This window comes from Hemiscyllium ocellatum, chromosome 44 (assembly GCF_020745735.1).
Source record: "Hemiscyllium ocellatum isolate sHemOce1 chromosome 44, sHemOce1.pat.X.cur, whole genome shotgun sequence".
NCBI classification, from domain to species: domain Eukaryota; kingdom Metazoa; phylum Chordata; class Chondrichthyes; order Orectolobiformes; family Hemiscylliidae; genus Hemiscyllium; species Hemiscyllium ocellatum.
In genome coordinates, this window is record NC_083444.1 from 24,287,220 (window position 1) to 24,308,243 (window position 21,024).

The window sequence follows — 21,024 nt, forward strand, 5'->3', positions numbered from 1 at the left end:
TACATTATTCCAAAACAGCATACCTGCTTGAAATGGGTATATCCACAAAAGACTCCTACCTCTCTTGCCCTTCCTGGAGTTAACCCATCTATGTGACTGTATCTGAGACTTTCCCCCCTTTGTATAACTGCCGTCCATCACATACTGTTGCTGTTGCAAATTCCTCATCGCTTCTATCTATCTGTCTGTCCAACCGATCCACTCGATCTGATAAGATTCATATCCAACAGCATTTATGGCAGATATAATCCGCAGTAACCCTTTAACTCTCTTTAAACTCCCACATCTGACAAGAAACACATATCACTGCAAAGGCTATTTTTGCTGCTTCATAATCTACAGACCCAGAAAATAACACCGTCTCATTCCGTGCAAACACTGGCCCAGGTTAAATTAATAGTTATGGCTTATATTTTAAGTTTAATCAAGAGACTTATCTCCAAAAACACATAATCGAAAGAATCCACTGTACCCACTACTGCAGCCTTTCTCTTGGACAGATTTAAAACAACAATTAACTTATCTGATTCTGTGCTGTGAACTTCGCCCAACAGTTCCTCCAAGATTACACTCCAATGTCTGGCGAGCAAAGGCGGTAACTGTGCCTGTCGCGCTCTCGAGTGCCGCCCCCCCCCCCGCGGCTCACTCTCGCGCTCTCTGCGCATCACATTAAATTAATCCCTTCTGCCTGCCTTGGTCTCTATCCCTTCATGCCTTCAATATTCATGTGCTTATCTAAAAGTCCCTTTTAAATACCCCTATTGAATCTACTTCCACCACTACCCTTGGCAGCACATTCCAGACTCCTACCTGTGTTTTTCAAAAAAAAAAAATTCCCCTCTCACTTTAAATGCATGCCCCCATTTAAACATTTTCACTCCTGGGGGGAATAAGATTCTGACCATAACCCTATCTATACATCTCATAATTTTTTTACATTTCAATCATGTCTCCCGTCAGCCTCTCTCTTGCTCCAGACAAAACCTGAGTTTTTCTAACCTCTCCTTATGGCTCATATCTTCTTGGTCAAGGCCCCAGCAATCTCCTCTTGCCTCTCTCAATAACCTGGGGTACATACAAACAGGTCCTGGGGACTTACCTGCCTTTAATGTTCTTCGCTGTCCTCCATATCCTCCAAGATGAATACTGACGCAAAAGTGCCCATTCAGGACCTCCTCCATATGCTCTGCCTCCAAGTTCCGTTCTTTATCCTTGAGTGGTCCTACCTTCTCCCTAGTTATCCTCTCTAATGCATATATAGAATGCCTTGGGATTCTCTATACTTTCTTGCTAGGGTCATTTCATGGTCTTTTCTTACTCTCCTAATTCCTTGCTTGAGTTCTTGCTTGCTTTATGTTCGTCACTGACCCTGTCTGATTTTTAATTTCCTCAACTTTATGGTTTTTCCTTTTGTGATTAAATTCACAACCTCACTTGTTATCCAAGGGTCCCTTACCTTGCCACCCTTGTCTGTCTGTCTTTATTAGAACATGCTGGTCCTGAACTCTGATTAGCAGGTCTTTAAACAGCTCCCACATGTCATATGTGGACTTGCTGATAACAGCTCCTCCCAATTAACACTCCTCAGCTCCTGCCTAATACTGACATAATTTGCCCTCACAATTTAGTACCTTACAGCAAGGTCCTGACTTTGTGATCACAGTTTCCAAAATGTTCTCCCACTGAAAGGTCAGTCACCTGGCCAGGCTCATCAACCAATACAAGGTCCAGTATGGCCCTTCCTCTGCATACTGTTTCAAGAAAACCTTTTGGACACACTTAATTCTGCCTATTCTAAACTCCTTGCTCGAAGGCAGCAAGTCAATATTGTGGAAGTTGAAGTCACCCACCATGACAACCCTTTTTTGTTATTGCATCTTTCCATTATCCGACTAAATATTTGTTTTTCAATGTCTCGGTAGTGGTTGCGGGGGCTTATATTATGATCCTGAATGATTGCACTCTGTTTGCTTTGTTTTTTTTTGTTTTTCTTTTGTTTTCTTCTACTGGGTCAGCTTTTGTTTTTAAACTACTAACTGCCATCAGTAATCACCTGTGCAGCCAACTAAAAATTTACAAAGTCTATTCTGAGCGATGTAACCATTCTAAGTGAGGGGAAAGAGGAAAGGGATTAAATTGAAATGGAGCTGGGGGGAAATTTTCAAGTGAATGTGATGACTTTTAGCAGTCACCTTTTATTGAAAGACTGAGATGAAAGGCAGGCACCACTAATATTTCAGCTCTGGATCACCTGGTTGATGGGCAGGTGCTTTAACCCAGAGTAGCAGACCCAAAGAATGTTTGTTTTTATTCTCATTTACCCAAAAGTATATTCACACAATTTAGCTACTGTTCGACCACCGCAGCTGTGACGTTTTGTTCATTTTTTTCACTTTAACTGCCACTGATCAGCACCTCCTATAGTCAAGTCTGCTGAATCTGCAAGCAAAACCTATCAGGGGCAGCTTTTTTTTTAAAGCTTTTGGACCATAGAATTCCCACAGTGCAGAAACAGGCCATTTGGGTCCACATTGTCCGTGACACTGCGCTCTCCCCACGCCCCTCCCACCCCCGCCCGTAACCTTGTACCTCCTATGGCTAACCCACCTACCCTTTACATCCCTAGACACTGCAGGCAATTTAGCATGGAACTAGAGCACCTTGAGGAAACCCACGCAGACATAGGAAGAATGTGCAAACTCCACATGGATGGTTACCCTAGGTGGAATCAAACCTGGGTCTGTGGTGTTGTGTGGCAGCAGTGCTAACCACTGTGCTGTTTTTATGCTCTCCCAACTGAGTGACCTTCCCACCACAAAAATCATAGGTGAGGGGAGGCATAAGGACAGTGAGAAGTGACTAAATCTAAACTGGATTGGATGAGGAAATAAAGCACTGTGTCCGCTGTAGTATCCCTCTCTCTGTGCGTCTCTCTGACCCTACATGGATACATTTGTACCCAGCCTGGGCCAGCCCAGTAGAGCACACATGAGCAGGTCCTGTGATCTGCCTACACCCACCTGCAATGGATGCCCAAAGATAAAGAGCATAGGGTTGAAGGTCGCCCAAAAACACCAAGATTTTTTTGAGTAATTATTAAGGAATGCTGCTGCCCGTAACCAGTACATATGGTCTACAGACTCCACAGTGCTATAGAGTATATTATTGGACTGGGAGGCCCTGAACCATTACACATTATAAGGGGCTACTGCGTTCTACTTGGATCTGCTTTATCAAGGACTTAAGTGATGAATACCAGTGGAGCAGACCAATGCCTGTTACCAAAGGAACTCCTATTAGATAAATTCCATCGGAATATTCATCAGTAATTCTCCATAGGCCTTAAATGGGTTAGCATGAGAAAATAGTCAAGGTGTTTGGTGGAGGCTGAGACCATTACATTATTTAACAGACATCTAATGTTGAGGGTGAGTCATGGTTTCCCTTTTAAGTGGTCATGAGGTGGGGGGGTGGGGTTTCTTTATTTAGGTATTTTTGTTACTCCTGTCTTCAAACAATTATTTAAGTCTAATTTTATCCACTTGCTTGACAAGATTACGCAAGATCTTCAAAGATGGCAGGCTCTTCAATATCCTGGTTTGGCCGAATTGCCCTTATTAAAACGAATGTCCTTCCTCATTCACTATATCCTATGTGAGTGCTCCCTTTGATTTTTAGAGACTTAGTGGCTGGTTTCATTCTTTTAACTGACGGCCCCTTATTAAGCTCGTCACAGGCTTCATATTGACTGGAGTGCTGTGGCAGAGAAATAGGGAGGGTTTTGAAGACTGATTTCTCTTCTCCTGGGCCTGCCCAATTTATCATCTTTAGACAGTCATGGGAGAAATATTCTGTATTGGATGACTGGAGTCCACCCCCTGGGCCAGTCAGGTTGGCATAAGCTAATTATGGAACATATCCCACTGGACTTTCTTACAAATATGGTGCACCAAAAAAAACCTGAATTTTATAAGACATGGCAACCCAATTTGGATTACCTAGATGCAGATTTGTTTGCCATTTTAATTAGGGTTTTTGTGTAGCCACGACGATCTGATTTAGCGAATGTGGTACTCCGAGAGGAAGAATTGGGCTAATGGTAAGTGTACATGAACAGAGACACCTCTGTGCCCAGGTACATAGATCCTTGAAAGTTGCCATCCAGGTAGATAGGGTTGTTAAGGCATTCAGTGTGTTAGCTTTTATTGGTTTGAGGGATTGAGTTTCAGAACCATGAGATCATGCTGCAGCTGTACAAAACTCTGGTGCGGCTGCATTTGGCGTATTGCATACAGTTCTGGTTACCGCATTATAGGAAGGATGTGGAAGCTTTGGAAAAGATTCAGAGGAGATTTGCTAGATGTTGCCTGGTATGGAGGAAAGGTCTTATAAGGAAAAGCTGAGGGATTTGAGGCTGTTTTTCATTAACGTGAAGAGGGTTGAGAGGTGACTTAATTAAGACATACAAGATAGCGGAGGGTTACATAGGGTGGACGGTGAGTCTTTTTTTTTCCTAGGATAGTGATGGCTAGCACAAGGGGACATAGCTTTAAATAGAAAGGTGATAGATATAGGACAGATGTCAGAGGTAGTTTCTTTACTCCGATTAGTAGGGGCGTGGAATGCACTGCCTGCAACAGTAGTAGACTCGCCAACTTTAAGGGCATTTAAATGGTCGTTCCATAAACGTATGGATGAGAATGGAACAGTGTAGGTTAGATGGGCTTCAGATTGGTTCCACAGATTGGTGCTACATCGAGAGCCGAATGGCCTGTACTGTGCTGTAATGTTCTGTTCTAATTTCAAATATGCAGGTGTTATATTCTATACTGTCTAAGGTCAGGAGCTATTTTTTCATTGCGCTGCGCAGTGTTATTTTAGTTATTACTTAAACTGGACTGTTTATCTTGCACATGAGTATAGTTATTAGATTAGACTTACAGTGTGGAAACAGGCCCTTTGGCCCAACAAGCCCACACCGACCCGCCGAAGCGCAACCCACCCATATTCCTACATTTACCCCTTACCTAACACTACGGGCAATTTAGCTTAACCAATTCACCTGACCCGCACATCTTTGTGACTGTGGGAGGAAACCGGAGCACCCGGAGGAAACCCACGCAGACACGGGGAGAACGTGCAAACTCCACACAGTCAGTCGCCTGAGTCGGGAATTGAACCCGGTGCTGTGAGGCAGCAGTGCTAACCACCGTGCCGCCCACTATTTTGTTTATTTTTTATAGATAGTCGTGTTGTTGGTTTATTGTTGTAACTTTGTAATTTTATAAAAACTAAATCTCTTTTCAATAAAAATAGCTTTTTTAAATAGATGGGTATGTGAATAGAAGTGTTTAGAAGGATGTGGCCCAGCTGCTGACAAATGGTACTAGATTCATTTATGATATCTGGTCAGCATTGATGAGTTGGACCGAAGGGTCTGTTTCTGTGCTGTACATCTGTGATTCTACCTGATTTGGTACATTTCACATGCTGCGTGCATGTTAGCTGATGCCTTGGTTGTGATGCCCTCAGGATAACCCCATCCTCTCAAAACTGAGAACAATGGCACAGCCTGCCAGTGAATTACAGTCTGTGGTGGCTTTTGTGGTTTTGATCTCAACACCTGATTTGGAAATTCAGGCTTATTGTTCCATCATTGCAATGACATCAGGCTCATTTGTGTGTGCAGAATTCCTTTCAGCCACTTGCTACATTCTCTGGTGGAAAATCTCAGTCCTAGTTGATGTTTATCAATCAGTACACAGTACACAGTTTTTAACGTCCTCTGCTCCTTTTTTCTATAGGTTTATATAGAAGGTGTATGTCCAAAAGCATGAAAGTTATAACTTGGTATTTCATCCCGTTGGTGTCTTTCCTTAGGAAAAAGAAGGTATTCAATGGGAGGCAAAGGATGAGGAGGAAGAAGAGGAAGATGAAGAAGAGGAAGTGGAGTTAGGAGGCGAGCGGGAGGAAGAAGACGATCATATGGAGTACTGCAGAGTCTGTAAAGATGGTGGGGAGCTGCTGTGCTGTGACGCCTGTCCGTCATCCTACCATATTCACTGTCTCAATCCGCCACTTCCAGAAATCCCCAATGGCGAATGGCTGTGTCCCCGCTGTACAGTGAGTGCCTTCCTCATCCAGCACAAAGTTTACTTCAGGGTGAAAAGGGAGCTTGAATGGGGGATAATTACAGCCAGTTCTGGTAACTGTTCTTGGGATATGAGCATTGTTGACTGGCCTATCCCTTAAGGTGATAGAGAATCCAACTAAACTGTTGCAATCCTATTTGGGGAAGCTGACACTGGTTCTGCTGGATGGGTGGTAGCTCTAAGAGTTTGACCTGTTGGTGTTGACTTGGAGCTGGCTTCAGAGTGATAGTGCTGTCATGTTCCTGTGCAGAGCCTTCTGCACTCACCTAGTGGTACTTGTATTTACCAGACCAATTCTAAGTAGCCCTAAAGATAGGTGAAATCCAGCCCCTGACCCTGGCCAAAAGTTGACCTTTTCAAAGATTTTGTGGTGAGTGAATTTGTGTCAACTTGGCAGCTGCTCCTGTGATGATGCTGATATTGTGTGCGCACTTGTTTTTGGGCAGGAGCTTTCCAATATTTTATCAAAATCCAGATTCCTAGAATGGCCAGTGGCTATTCCCAGCTGGTAAGGCAGACGTTGGTCAAGTGTGGATAATATCTACCTTGGCTATTACCCCTGGTTCAATTGTTTGGGTGTATAGGGTAATTATAAGGCAGTGACACTCACTGACCTGCTTGTCCAGCAAGTTGCTTGCACCTGCTCAAGAAGAGGCCAGGCACTGAAGTGTTAATGTCTCGAGTTAGAAGTTCAGTACAGAAGGAGGGTGTTTGACCCATCGTGTCTGTACCACCTCCTCCTGAAAGAGCTACCCAGCTGGTTCCATGTCTGGCTCTATCTCTGTAGCTCTTTCAATTCATCACTTTCAAATATATATCCAACTCCATTTTGAAACTACAAAATCTGCCTCTCCCATTCTTCCAGGCAGTGTATTCCAAATCCTAAGAACTCTGAAAAGAAGCTTCTCTTTCTGTCACTCTCCAATGTTTTTTTTATCCTTTTAAGAATAACATCTATCTCCTTGAAGATGTTCAATATTTTGGTCTTGACCACTTTGGAAGGGAGATTCACAGGCTCAGCAGTCTGAGTGAAGAAGTTTCTTATTTCTGTCTTAAATGGCCTGCTCATTTTATCCTCCCACTGTGAGCCCTGGTCCTAGATTCTGTGGTCATCAGGGATATCTCCTGCTTCCTCTCCTTTTTCCCCCCCCCCCCCCCCCCCCCCCGCCCAAAGTCTGATTGAATATAGTCCTAATTGATTCACTCTCCCTTCAGTCTTGCCATCCCAGGAATCAGTTTAGTATTTTCCTTAACATCCAACTTAAAGCATTCAAGTTTTACATTAGCTTGATTTTTCTGTGTTTAGTCTGGGGGTGATCCAGACTAGAGGAGGGAATATAACCTCCATTTTCAAACCTGTTCTGTTAAAAATGTTTTAACTTTTATTTGTTCAAGAATTGGGCAAAGCTAGGAAGTCTTTTTTATTCGCTAGTTTTGAGAAGATTTGTAGCTCAGGTTGAGGTTCTGGATGTAGGTTTGCTCACTGAGCTGGAAGGTTTGTCACCATGCTAGGCTCACTGATGTTACTTAGTATGGTAATGAAACATCTGAAAATGAGCATTCCAACTCAGTGAGCAAACCTACATCCAGCTGTTTTTATTGTCCATTTCAGAGCAGGACTTATGATGGCCTTGGGGAATGTTGCCAAGCAAAGAGACTTGAAGGGTAGGTGAATAGTTCCTTGAAAGTGGGGTAACAGACAGGATGGTTAAGAAAGTGTTTGGCACACTTGCTTTCATTGATCAGAACATTGAGTTTACAAGTTGAGATGTCATGTGGCTGTTGAGAGGGTTAACCTAGAGGTTTATAAAATCATTGAAGGCATGGGAATAGGATAAATAGTCAAGGTCTTTATCCTAGGGTGGGGAAGTCTAAAACTGGAATGGCATAGGTTTAAGGTGAGAAGGGAAAGATTTAAAATAAGCCTGAGGGGTAACTGTTTGATGCAGATGGTGATGCATGTACAGAATGAGGTACCAGAGGAAGTGCTGGAGGGTGGTACAATTGCAACATTTTAAAAGGTATCTGAACGGGTATAGGAATAGGAAGGGTTTAGAGGGATATGGGCCAAGTGCTGGTAAATGGGACAAGGTCGTATTAGGATGTTTGGTTGGCGAGGCTAAATTGGACTGAAAGGTCTGTTTCTATGCTCTCTAACACTGACTTTTGCTGACAGTCTTGAAATTGTGACCCTTAGTTATGGACATAAAGGGTTGATTGAAACCGAATATCCTCTTTACCCTATCAAAATTGTTCATAATTTTGAACACCTCAATAAGGTCACCTTTCTACTCTTGTCTGCTCCAGAACAGAATAAACCCAATTTCTCTAATCTTTCCTTGTCTCTAAAGATCCCCATTCGTGTTGTCGCTGTTTTGATCTCACTCTCTAGAACTTTGAGCCCAGGACTGAAAACAATACACTGGTCTGGATAATGATTTGTAGATGAATAGTGTCACTTCCTTGCTTTTGTACACTATGCTTCTGTTTATAAAGCCTTCATAAGCCACCTTAGCAACTCTTTCAACTTGCCTGGCCACCTTCAGAGAATTGCCTGAGGTCCCTCTGCTTCTGTACTGCTGTCAAACTTGCACAATTTGAGCCTGTGTGTGTCTCCAATATTTCTTCTACCAAAATGCATAACTTCACATTTGTCTACGTAGAATTTCATATGGCATGCGTTTGCTTATTTGGCCAACTTGTTAACGTTCTTGTCAAGTTGGTCAGCATAATCATAACAATTCAATATTCTTCTAGTTTAGGGTCATCTGTAAATTTAGATTTTTATCTCAACTTCCATGTCCAAATCATTTATATGAATGAGGAAAAGCAAATGTGTGAACACCATTTTTAACTCTTCTCCAATCTGAGAAATGCCCATCCATATAAAAATAATTTGTTTAAAATCCTGGAGGGCAGGGGGATAGGGTGAATAGTCAAGGCCTTTTTCTTAGGTTGGGGAAGTCTCAAACTGGAGGGGCATAGATTTAAGATGAAAAGGGAAAGATGCAAAATAAGCCTGAAGGGTAACTCTTTGATGCAGAAGTGTTTCCTCTAATTCCTGCATTTTAGCCAACTTCTAATCCATGTTGCTAAGGACCCATCAATCCCAAACTTTTCTAATTTGCTAAACAACCTACCATGTGGCATTGCCTCAAATTATTTTTGAGAAGCCAACTGCAGAACATCCACAGTAGTACCCTCATCCACTGCCTGTGCCACTTTGTTAAAGAACTCAATCAACTTTGACAGTCATGATCTGCCCTTGACAAAGCCATGTTGACTGTCTAGTATTAACTTAGCTGTCTGAAAGTGTATCCCATATTATTGCCTCCACCAGTTTTCCTAATGCTGATGAAAAGCTGACAAGTCTGTAGTTTCCTGGGTTATTCTTTACCCCTTAAACAGTGGTGTCACATTTGCAATCCTCCAGGACGAAGTCTGTGTTCAGAAAGGCCTGGAAAATCTCTGGCAACAGCTCTGCAATTTGCTCTTGTACCCCTCTCTGCTATCTCGAGTGCATCCTATCCAGGCCTGGTCTTTTCTAACTGCCAGCCCTTTTAGCACTACTTAATCTGTCACTGTACTGGTCATTTGCATAACAACCACATTTCAACTAGGCCATCGTGACTGTTTTCTAATTTGATAAAGACTGAAGCAAAATATTCTTTAGCATCTTTGCCATATCCTTTTGTTCCAGTGTGCAGCTTGTTCCTTTTGGGCTTCACTTTATCCTTCACTAATCTTTTACTGTTAAATGTTTAAAGAATACTTTAATACTTGTTTTAACACCTCCCTTCCTCATACTACTACTTATTTCTTAATCCAGATTTTGCAAATCCTCTGCATTTGAGATACTCTTCCTGATTTCTGTTGCGCTTATTATTCCAGTCTGCATCATATGCCTCCTTTTCTTTGCTTTTTTTTCTTTAATATCATTAGACATCCAGGGTATTGTACCCCACGTTTCATTCTCGTCTCTTTTTGAATTTCTCTCCTTTTTCATTCCATGTTTTATTCGCCAAGGTTCATTTCTAATCAACGTACTCCAATTCAACTTTCAGACTCCTAAAATCTACCCTTTCCAGTCTGGAATATTTTATTATTGAATTTTTTTTAAAGCATTTTTCCAACTTAATATTGAATCTTATTGTGATTGCTACTTCCCAAATGCTTCACCACCTTGATGTTCTGCATTTTGGCCTGCCTCAGGACCAGATCCAACATCACTCCTTCCCTGCTTAGGCTGGAAACATACTGATGCAGAAAGTTCGCCTGAATATATTTCAGTGATTCCTCCACTTCTGTACCCCACAATCTACCTTTTTTTGCAGTCTGCCCTGAAATCGCCAACTATTACAACCATACTTGTCCTGCAGATTTCCTGCCTATAAATGCTCTCTCTACTTCCTGCTTGCCACTTGGAGAACTAGGATAGGGACCCAATAAGGTCAGAGCTGAAAATGTGTTGCTGGAAAAGCGCAGCAGGTCAGGCAGCATCCAAGGAACAGGAAATTCGACGTTTCGGGCATAAGCCCTTCATCAGGAAAGGGGCCCTTACGCATACAATTTAAGTCTTTCATGCCCACTGGAAGGCAACTATTTATTTGTTCACTATCAAATCTTAAGCCTTCCTTCATTTATTTTTCCCCATTCATGATCTTCTCTCTTTTGCCCTATCTGTTAACTTCCAAAACTAGGTCCATTAGTCAACCCACCTCACGACTTTACAAATTTTAATCCACCCCCACTACATTATTCACACACAGATTAATTCCGATTCTGCTCAAGTGAAGCCCATCTCATCTGACCAGCTTTTTCCTTTTCCAAAGGTGATCCCAGTGTCTCAAAAATCTAAACCCCTCCCTTCCAAACTATCTCTCGAGACACGCAGTATCTAAATTTCTTTCCGAATCTGCTTGTGTAACCCACCCAATGCCTGGATCTATAAGCATATAACAACTTACTTGGTTGTTCCTGTTTGTGGGATCACTGCAAATTGCCTCACTGCTCGTATTGTAACTGTAACGCCACTTCAAAAATATTTCATTTGCTGTAATTGTTTTGCAACTTTCACAATGTGAAAGTTTTTCTGCTGTGTGACAGTAAGGATTCACCTTCTTTCCTGATACTTTCTGTCTTAAGTGTCCTCCCTTGAAAGGCAGAGTCCAGAAGATTCTTCATTGGAAGTGGGGTGAATTGCCAATACCAGTCCCTGTACCCAGACCACCTGATGCCACTCCTGAGGATTCCCCTCCGAAACCACTGCATGGGCGCCCTGAGCGGGAGTTTTTCGTTAAGTGGGCTGGCTTGTCGTATTGGCACTGCTCCTGGGTCACTGAGCTGCAGGTGAGAAATGTTTTTTCCCCTGTTCTGTCCGTCAATCTGAAATTTGGAGGAAAAACAGAATAGGATTAGATACAGTGTAAAACTCCCATTATTCCCATCAAACACACTGAAAAGAATATAGCACAGATTGGGATCCCTGAAGTGACTCAGTGGTTAGCACTGTTGCCTTACAGTGCCAGGGATCCAGGTTCAATTCTACCCTCTGGCGACTGTGTGCAAACTCCACAAGGATGTTCTCCTTGTTTCTGCGTGGGTTTCCTCTGGGTGCCTCTGGTTCCTCCTATAGTCCAAAAAATGTGCATGTTAAAGTGGATTAGCCATGCTAAATTGCCCGTTGTGTCCAGGGCTGTGCAGGCCAGGTGGATTAGCCATGGGGAATACAGGGTTGCTAGGGAGAGGGTGGGGGATGTTTCTAGGTGGGATGATCTTTTGGAAGATTGGTGTGGACCTGCACGGCCGAGTGGCCTACTTCCACACTACAGGGATTCTGAGAAATGAGCTGTATGAATGCAAGCTGGGAATTATTTTGGGTTAACATGTACATGGTGAAGATTTGGGTTACATGGGGACTCTTCTTCACAAATCATCTACAGTTGATGTAACCCATAGCTTTGCTGGTTTCCCACAGCTGGAGATTTATCATTCAGTGATGTTTCGGAACTACCAACGAAAGACTGACATGGACGAGCCACCTCCGTTTGATTACTGCTCTGGGGATGATGACAGCAAGAGTGAGAAGAGGAAAGCCCAGGATCCTCAATATGCTGCAATGGAGGAGAAGTTTTACCGCTATGGGATAAAGCCTGAGTGGATGACCATTCATCGTATCCTGCAGCACAGGTTGGACAGCTGCCAGTTGAAGAACCATTTTGTCTTTAGCATCAGGGATGGAATGCCCTTCCAATCTTCCAAATGTATCCACCATTCACTTTTTTTGATCTGCTACTAATGTCCATTTATCATCTTGATTCTTAGCTCTATACACCATTTCTGAGCATGGACCACATCACTGGTAGACATGAAAGTTTGAAATGACCCCCAAGACCCAAAGCGTTTTTACAGGACATGAACACCCACTGATTCCAAGTATAGAAGTAGAGCACATGATGCAAGCAGTCCAGTCTGTTCAACTGCTCCATGCTAGTGTTCTTGCTCTCTTAATCATTTTATATAAAACCTTTTCAACTGCATTTGTAGATCTGTCTCAACCTGTCCAGATGTGTTATGACTCACAACTGGAGGAGGTGGGACTTGAACCTGGATCTCCTGTCTTGGACCACCATGCCACAAGTGCCCTCATTTGATTGTATTTGTAGTCCTTTGAGTATGGGAAATCTAATTAAGGTGTTTAACTTGATGTAATTCTATGTTCCTTGTTAAACTTTAATATGCGTTCAAGACACAGCTTAGTCCTGACCTAATTTATTGTAAGCTTGACCTTCTCCTGTGTCTTCCTTTTTCTTTCCTTTGGTGCTTACTTATCTCGTGCTTCCTTAAATATAAGCTCAGTTTGTCTCAGTTGCTGCCTGAATATTCTCATTCTCATCGCTTCCTGAGTGAAGAATTTCCTTATGAGTTCCTTTAAAGCACTTTAGGCAGTGCCTTGTATTCTAATTCTAGTTTTGAACTTTTCCATATATAGAAACATTTTCATTCCCACCCTATCCTGGCTGAGTGCAGTTACAATCTTGCTTTCTGTCAATCAGGAAAGAGTAGTCTGCTCAAACATAGTTTAAAGCACACCTTTTTTTTTAAATGTTTGAGCTGCCTTTTGATAATGGGGGGGGGGTGGTTTAATGAAGTTTCTAATAATTTTAATCTCATTTCTCGTTGTGATCCTGGCCGTTATCCATTTTCGGACTTGGTCAAGAGCTGCCACCTGATCAGTGCCCTCTACTTGGTTTGTTATTTATGCTTGCCTTGTTGAATTGTGCAGGAATCAGTTGAGATTGAATGGGTGGCACAAGCAGGACATTGCTAGTGTGCACTCTCCAAACCATTCCACTCAGCTCATATCGCGTTCATTTCTACAGTATCGACAGGAAGGGAAACTACCACTACTTGGTGAAGTGGAGAGATCTGTCATATGACCAGGCCACCTGGGAGAAGGATGAACTGGAAATCCCGGATTACGACGCACTCAAAGTTGCATACTGGAATCACAGGTCAGTGAGGACAGGAATGTGTGTCATTTTTCATACGGCAAACTTACCTGTGGGATACTCCAGAAGTCTGTGCTAGGCCTCCGCAATTGCCAGACTTAAAAATTTCCTGTCATAAGTGTGAGCAGTTGATCGCTGAATACATTCCAGGCTGAATTTTAGACATCGAGAGAATGAGGGGATATAAAAAGTTGAGAAAGTGATGCAGAGATCAGCCTTATTATTATCGAATGGCAGAGCAGGCATGAGAGACCATATGATCTGCTTCTGTTTTTTGTGAACTTGAATGTTGCCAGTTGTCTACAAGCACAGCATGCTCAATGTACTCTTCTGATATGCGTAAGATGGCTGCTGATATCTAGCTTTAACCCCGTGCTGTTTCTGCTGCAGGGAGATGATCATTGGGGAGGAACCCACCAGGCCCAAGAAAACAAAGAAGTTCAAGAAAATAAAGGAGTTCTTGGCAGACAAGCCTCCTGGCTCGCCTGTAACAGAAGTGAGTAGGGAATGGAGGCATAGGACTGTCTCGTGTCTGGGCCGGGCTTGTAATTTAAGCGTTAGAGAAGGGTTTAATTAAAAGCGAAAGTATTTGGTGATACAGGACCGTATATTGGGGCATAAATGGTGGTGAGGGGTGATCAGAATGAATTATGATTTTAAGCAGTAAAGAAGCTTGACCCCAATGATCACTCTTTAGTATATGGGGTACACATTCAACCTCCAAGTTGATGAGCAAATCAATGACTGTACAGAGCATGTGGAGAGAAGAATATAACAACAACTCATTAAAAAGGAAACTAAATCAATCTTAGGCTGCATATGTTACATAAGAAACCGATCAGATAAACCAGCTGGTCTCTTCCAGCTGTTACGATTTGATTTGTAAGAGATTTTGGAACTTCCAGCTTACTTTATTTCAGTATGATAGATGAATTTATGTATAATAAGCAGTAGGAATTGCAGACTTCACACTTCTAAATGGGGAAATAAAGGTTTGGTTTTGCCATTTGATGTCAATATTGGGGATTATCCTGCAGTCTTTGGAGTTGTGTTGTACTCTATAATCACAACTGAATATTTTAAGACAGCACCAGTGACAGTACTGTCAGGTACCAGTGCTGCACTGTCAGACTTTTGGAGTTTGTATTTGAAGCTTCTGATTCCAAGCCAATATTCTACCGGATGAAGTGACACTTTTGCCTTTACCATGTTCTATTCCTCTATTTAATTCCAGAACTAATGTCAAATGTCTTTTCAGTCCATCTTGCTACTGGATTTAATGGCCTTCCCTGACAATTGAGGTCCTCCATAACTGTTACTTTACCATTCACTTCTTATTTGGTATTTGATCTAGGACTCCCCAAAATTCCTTTTTAAAATTTCCCAAATGTCAATTCCTGTTTGTATTCCTAAATGCCACCACCATTATGTTTTTAGTAAGCCCCAACAATCCAACTTCCCTCAGTCTTTTTTTTCTTGTTTCCTGACTCCACTTGGCTGGTATGTTCTTCCAATGGGTGGCATCCTTGCTTCTGAGTTAGTAGCTTGTTGGTTCAAGTTTCACACTAAAGACTTGAGCACAAAAAAAACAACATTGCTGTTGTATTGAGGAAGTTGTGCTCTAAGTTAAATGGAGGTTCCATCCATCCGTGCATCATCCTGTTCAGACATAAGATTATTTTAGATATTTTAGAGGATAAAAATTTTCCTAGTACCCCGCCAAAATGGCTCTTTTCAGCAACACCAGCAAAATATGAACTTGGTCCTTCATTGCTACTTATTCCCACAGTGGAGAAACAGGCCAAACAAGTCCACACTGACAAACTGAAGAGTGTCCCACCCAGACCTAACCCCTGCACCCCCTCCCCATCCTGTCCTTTATAACCCTGCATTTCCTGTGGCTACACACCAAACCTACACATTCGAGAACATTGGGTAATTTTAGCATGGCTAATCCACTTGCATGTCTTTGGACTGTGGGAGGAAAGTGGAGCACCAAGAGGAAGCCCATGCAAACACTGGGAGAATGTGCAAACTTCATGGACAGTTGTGGGGACCTTGCAGAAATGGACTGGACTGTTTGTTTTTTTTTCGCTTACCAGAGAAAGATATCTGTGGCTGGACTAGCATTTTTTTTTTTTGCCATCCCTAATTGCCCTTGAGAAGGTGGTGGTGAGTGCCTTGAATCACTGAAATCCATCTGGTGTAGGCACACCCACATTACTGTTAGGAACAGAATTCTAGCATTTTGACCCAGTGGCTGAAGGAATGGTGATATAGTTTCAAATTAGGATGGTGAGTAATTTGGAGAGGAACTTGCAGCACATGGTGTTCCCATTTATCTGTTGCTCTTATCTTTCTAAATGGAAGTGGTTGAGGGTTTGGAAGAAGCTATGTAAGTCACCCTTTAAAAGTATTTCATTGACTGTATAGGACTTTGGGACTTAGGAGATTATGAAAGGTTACAAATGAATTATTTCTAAAAGGCAAATTTCTGACTTTTTTACTTTATTAGCCCCCACCTTCCCACAAAAGCCATCACATTGTGTCTTTTCAGCACTGTGCTTTTTGTCTGAAGGTTGCAAAATTTTGTTTCTCTTTGTCTTTTTCCCTGCAGCCAACAATTAAATATGAAGTCCAGCCAGACTTCATCACAGTCACAGGTGGAACTTTGCACATGTACCAGCTGGAGGGACTAAACTGGCTGCGCTTTTCCTGGGCGCAGGGCACGGACACTATCCTCGCTGATGAGATGGGACTGGGAAAGACCATACAGACCATTGTCTTCTTGTATTCTCTATACAAAGAGGTAAAATGCAACTTCAACTCAGTAAGTCTGATTATGTTGTGCTAAGAGTAGGAGTGTGGTAGTGTATTTCAAGAAGCATGAAGTTGCTGCACCAAGGCTTGCACTATTCATCAGGAGAAATATATTAATTGAATCATCAAAGATCAGTAACTGCAAAGCTGCAAAGGGAAGAAAATAGTGGTCTTTCACTGCCCTTTTATTGGAGCAAAACCAAAATCATTATCGCTTGAACCTGTGCAAGTCCAGTCTCGTGTCAACATAGTTGATTTGCATCCTCTTACACATGTGGCCCTGTGAATTATTCCAATGCCGCAGCTTATTTGTGGGGAATGAAGGATGCTAGCAACCTCAGAATCATGTTTGTATTTGGGATTAGTGTTTTGAGCAGACAGGGTATTGGGAAGCTACCTGCATTGCCATTGTGAGATTAACGGATTTTTCCAATTAATTTTCCCATGCAATGTGGCATCATTGGGTAAGGCCAACATTTGTTGTCCATCCATCTTTCCTTTTGAACTGAGTGGATTTCCAGGCCATTTCAGAGGGCAAATGATAATTTCTTGGTCAATATTTGAGACTGCCTTTTATATCCCAGATTTATTAGTTGAATCCCATTGGTGCAGTTTGACCCAGTGTCTCTAGAGCATTAGCTTGGTCCTCTGGGAGGTTAGGCCAGTGAATTATCACTATGCTATGCTTTGTCTCTTTAGATTCACACTTAACCTTTTTCTTGTTTTATTTTGAAACTCGCTGGTCCTGAGAACGCTCAGTCCGAGCATCAAACTTTGTCTGATGATGCCTTAGGGAGTGTTTTCATATTGAAGGATTATGTAATTTTAAAATACTGTTGAAGTCGTTTAGAATTTAATTGCTAGTTATTGGAGGAAATTTCCAGGTTGCCAGGCTCTTGAGAATTTCAGTTCCACATTGGGAAATGGTACATTTTCTTACTCCATCTCTATTGGGCGTTCTGGATTTTGTCCCAACACTCCAACTAACCGATTAGTTATACATTTGAGTACAATTGGATTGCTCCCCACCTTCTCAGAGTTTGGGGGGGCGGGGGGGTGGATTTGAGTTGAAATGACCTCCTGTAGGATAAGTGGATCTCCATTGCAGAAAATTGAATATCTGAAATAGGATAGCAAGTCAGCAGCCCAGAATTATAATTGCTCAAAATTCTACATCTGTTTATAAAATTGGCATCTTTTACAGTTTAAAAGCTCAGTTTAGTGTGAATTCCCAAAGTGATGGTGGGGACACAGTAGGATACTTTCACAGATTTTTCGATGCTTCCCAGTGGAAAAGAATGGGTTTGAAATCCTATCTGGTCATTTAGCCTGCTGCCAGACATCTTCTCAGCTATCTTCTGTAAAAGGGGTATAGGTTTGCTCGCGGAGCTGTAGGTTAGATATCCAGACGTTTCATTACGTGGCTAGGTAACATCATCAGTGGCGACCTCCAGGTGAAGCGAAGCTGTTGTCTCCTGCTTTCTATTTGTGTTTGCCCTGGATGGGACTCATCCAGAACAAACATATATAGAAAGCAGGAGACAACAGCTTCGCTTCACCTGGAGGTCACCACTGATGATGATACCTAGCCACGTAATGAAACGTCTGGATATCTAACCTACAGCTCCGTGAGCAAACTACATCCTAAATCTCAATCTGAGCTACAAACTTCCACAAACCTTGCAAAAACTATCTGTAAAGTTTCAGCTCATCCAAAATTCTGCCCCATATCCTCCTTCATACCCAGTTCCTTTTGCCAATCAACTTTGGTATTTGCTAACTAGCATTGGCTCCTGATCTGTTAACATCTTTAAATATAGAAACAAATTCTTCCTAGTTCTTGCCATCTCTTTCCCCTATAATCTCTTCCAGCTCTGCATCCCAATCCTTCTACCTCTGATATCTCTCCCATTTTCTGTCATTCCACCATTGGTGACCTGGTTGGGCTCTGAGCTTTGAATTCCTGTCAATTGATCTGTACCTTTTTCAGCAAGTCACTTGGCACTGTTATTCTGTTAATGCAGCTGTATGAATACAAGCAGTTTATTTGTACAATTGATCATCTCTTGTCTCCTCAGGGACATTCGAGTGGCCCCTTCCTGGTCAGTGCTCCTCTGTCTACCATCATAAACTGGGAGCGTGAGTTTGAGATGTGGGCTCCAGATTTCTATGTGGTGACATACACTGGAGACAAAGACAGCCGTGCTGTCATTCGGGAAAATGAGTTTTGTTTTGATGACAATGCAGTCAAAGTCAGCAAGCGAGCTGTCAAAATCAGGGTAAGCCTTCAAAGTTTAGAAATTTTAGTGCTGGATATCCCGGGACTAGGTACCGGTATTGAGTTTGTGTGTCCTGTGACTGTAGGGCCCAGTGCCTACACTGGAGATTTACGCAGGATCATTTGACTGTGGGTTGGGCTTTATATCGCATTTGGGCATAACCTGAAAACAACTTAAACTGGAAAAGGGACCGTTTTGAAAGTTATCCTAAGCTGTTATAACTAATGTTGTATTTTCTTTTGTTGTAGAGTCAGGCACAAGTGAAGTTTCATGTTTTATTGACCTCCTATGAGCTGGTTACCATTGACCAGGCAGCTCTGAGCTCCATTAAATGGGCCTGTCTAGTGGTAGATGAAGCACACAGACTGAAGAACAACCAATCCAAGGTGCGGTCAAATGGGCATCCTCTATCCTGTTATATCAACTTTGTATTTATATTATCTACGTTTCTTAGCATCTCTTTTTGTGTAAGGACTCAATTAAAACTAAAGCTTTCTCATTTTAGGGATCACAATGAAGTGTAGGAAGAATTTCAAGACAGTAAATAGCAGGTTTTGGAGAAGATTTGTAGCTCAGATTGAGGCTCTGGGTGTAAGTTTGCTTGCTGAGCAGGAAGATTTGTTTCAGACGTTTGTCACCATACTAGGTAACATCACTGAGTCTCTGAAGGCTTCACCGGTGGCTCAGTAATGTTACCTAGTACAGTAACGAAATGTCTGAAAACGAACTTTCTAGTTCAGCGAGCAAACTTACGCCCAGAGCCTCAACCTGAGCTACAAATCTTCTCCAAAACCTGCTATTTACTGTCTTGAATTTCTTCCTAAACTTTGATCCCTAAATGAGAGAGCTTTTGTTTTAATTGAGTCCTTAATTCTGGTAGTGACCACCCTGGCTCAACACTTCATTCTGTGGTTGTGGGCATGGCTGATATTAATTCCTCTTTCGAGGTTATGATGATAAAGTTGGTAACTGAGTGAGTGTCCTGCTTGGCCATTTCAGCATTTAGTCAAGTCATCCAGGTCAGCAGCAGTCTGGTGTCATCTACAAACCCTGACGTATTCTGACCTCCGTGAAGACCCCTAACTTCTAAAGCACTGAATTCCCATTTGCCAATTCAAAAGAGAATGCTACATAGAATCCCCACGTGCCGTTCAGCCCATCGAGTCCACAGAACATCCCACCCAGACCTACCCCCTCTGCTGTCCCTCTAGTAGTGCATTTCCCATGGTTAATCCATCTGGGATACTACAGGCCATTTAATGTAACCAGTTCACTCAACCAGTACATCTTTGGACTGTACAGCAAGAAATACACCTGAAAGAAAACCATGCAGACGTGAGAATGTGCAAACTCCCCACGCAGTTGCCTGAGGGTGGAATTGAATCTGGTTCCCTGATGCTGTCAGGCAGCAGTGCTGCCTGACAAAGTTACACATTTTGAGACTTGTACTTGACTTTTGTTAGGTACAGTACAGGGGGTTCCTGATTTATGGACATCCAACTTATGAACATGATCTCATACTGGGATATAATTTTAAATACTGACATTTGAACATTTCCTGCACTGACAATTCCTTTATGTTGCCCTGTATTGTGTACACATCGACTTGCAGATGGACTCCAGAACAGAACCTTTTTAGCAATTTGGGAACTGCCTGTAACATCCAGCCGCCATCAGGCTCACTTCTTGTTTCATTAAGTTGTAAAGCTCAGTGTCTGTTTTGGAAGCAGTTTCCCTCAGAAGTGTAACCAACTTCTAGTAGCAAGGCCCATTCTGGTAATGATTCCTTCCAGCATCCTCCAGTTCTCTTTCCTATCTAAAGATTTTAGTCTCTCACCAGAAAATAACACCTGCAAGGTGACTTTTAGAGGGCCATTTTCTTCTGCTATTCGCATGTCTGTCTGTTTGTTTCTCCTCCCCATTCTCTAAGCATTTAAAAATTGGCATCGAATGACATGCTGATTCCTGTAGCCTGTGAAAGAATAAACAAAGGAGTCTGCTTAAAACCTAACCGTTGTACAAGACCTCCCGCTTCTGACCAAATGATACTGAGTCAGTGCAGATTTTGCAATAATCTCGTAGTTTCATGGTTTTTCTCTTCAGTTTATTTTCAAACGTTCAGAAGAGCACAATATAAATCCTCATGCTGTTACAGATGAGCTTGAACTTCAATTCTCAATTATTCCTGCAAACCTCTGGATTACATTAGTCTGCTAACCTAACCACTGCGTGGCTGTGTGTGGGATGTGAGTGATATTTTTG

At 42.3% G+C, this 21,024-nt stretch overlaps 1 protein-coding gene across 6 annotated transcripts in view; it reads left to right on the plus strand.

Annotated features, from left to right (window-relative positions):
- Positions 1-21,024, plus strand: part of chd3 (chromodomain helicase DNA binding protein 3) — a 111,178-nt gene that overhangs the window by 32,852 nt on the left and 57,302 nt on the right. For all 6 annotated transcript variants that reach the window (XM_060854718.1, XM_060854719.1, XM_060854722.1 and 3 more), the window contains 8 exons: positions 5,881-6,123; positions 11,298-11,501; positions 12,130-12,341; positions 13,535-13,666; positions 14,054-14,159; positions 16,281-16,472; positions 18,562-18,762; positions 19,011-19,148. In XM_060854718.1, the coding sequence (XP_060710701.1) occupies positions 5,881-6,123; positions 11,298-11,501; positions 12,130-12,341; positions 13,535-13,666; positions 14,054-14,159; positions 16,281-16,472; positions 18,562-18,762; positions 19,011-19,148 (1,428 nt within the window). The remainder of the gene's footprint in view (positions 1-5,880; positions 6,124-11,297; positions 11,502-12,129; positions 12,342-13,534; positions 13,667-14,053; positions 14,160-16,280; positions 16,473-18,561; positions 18,763-19,010; positions 19,149-21,024) is intronic.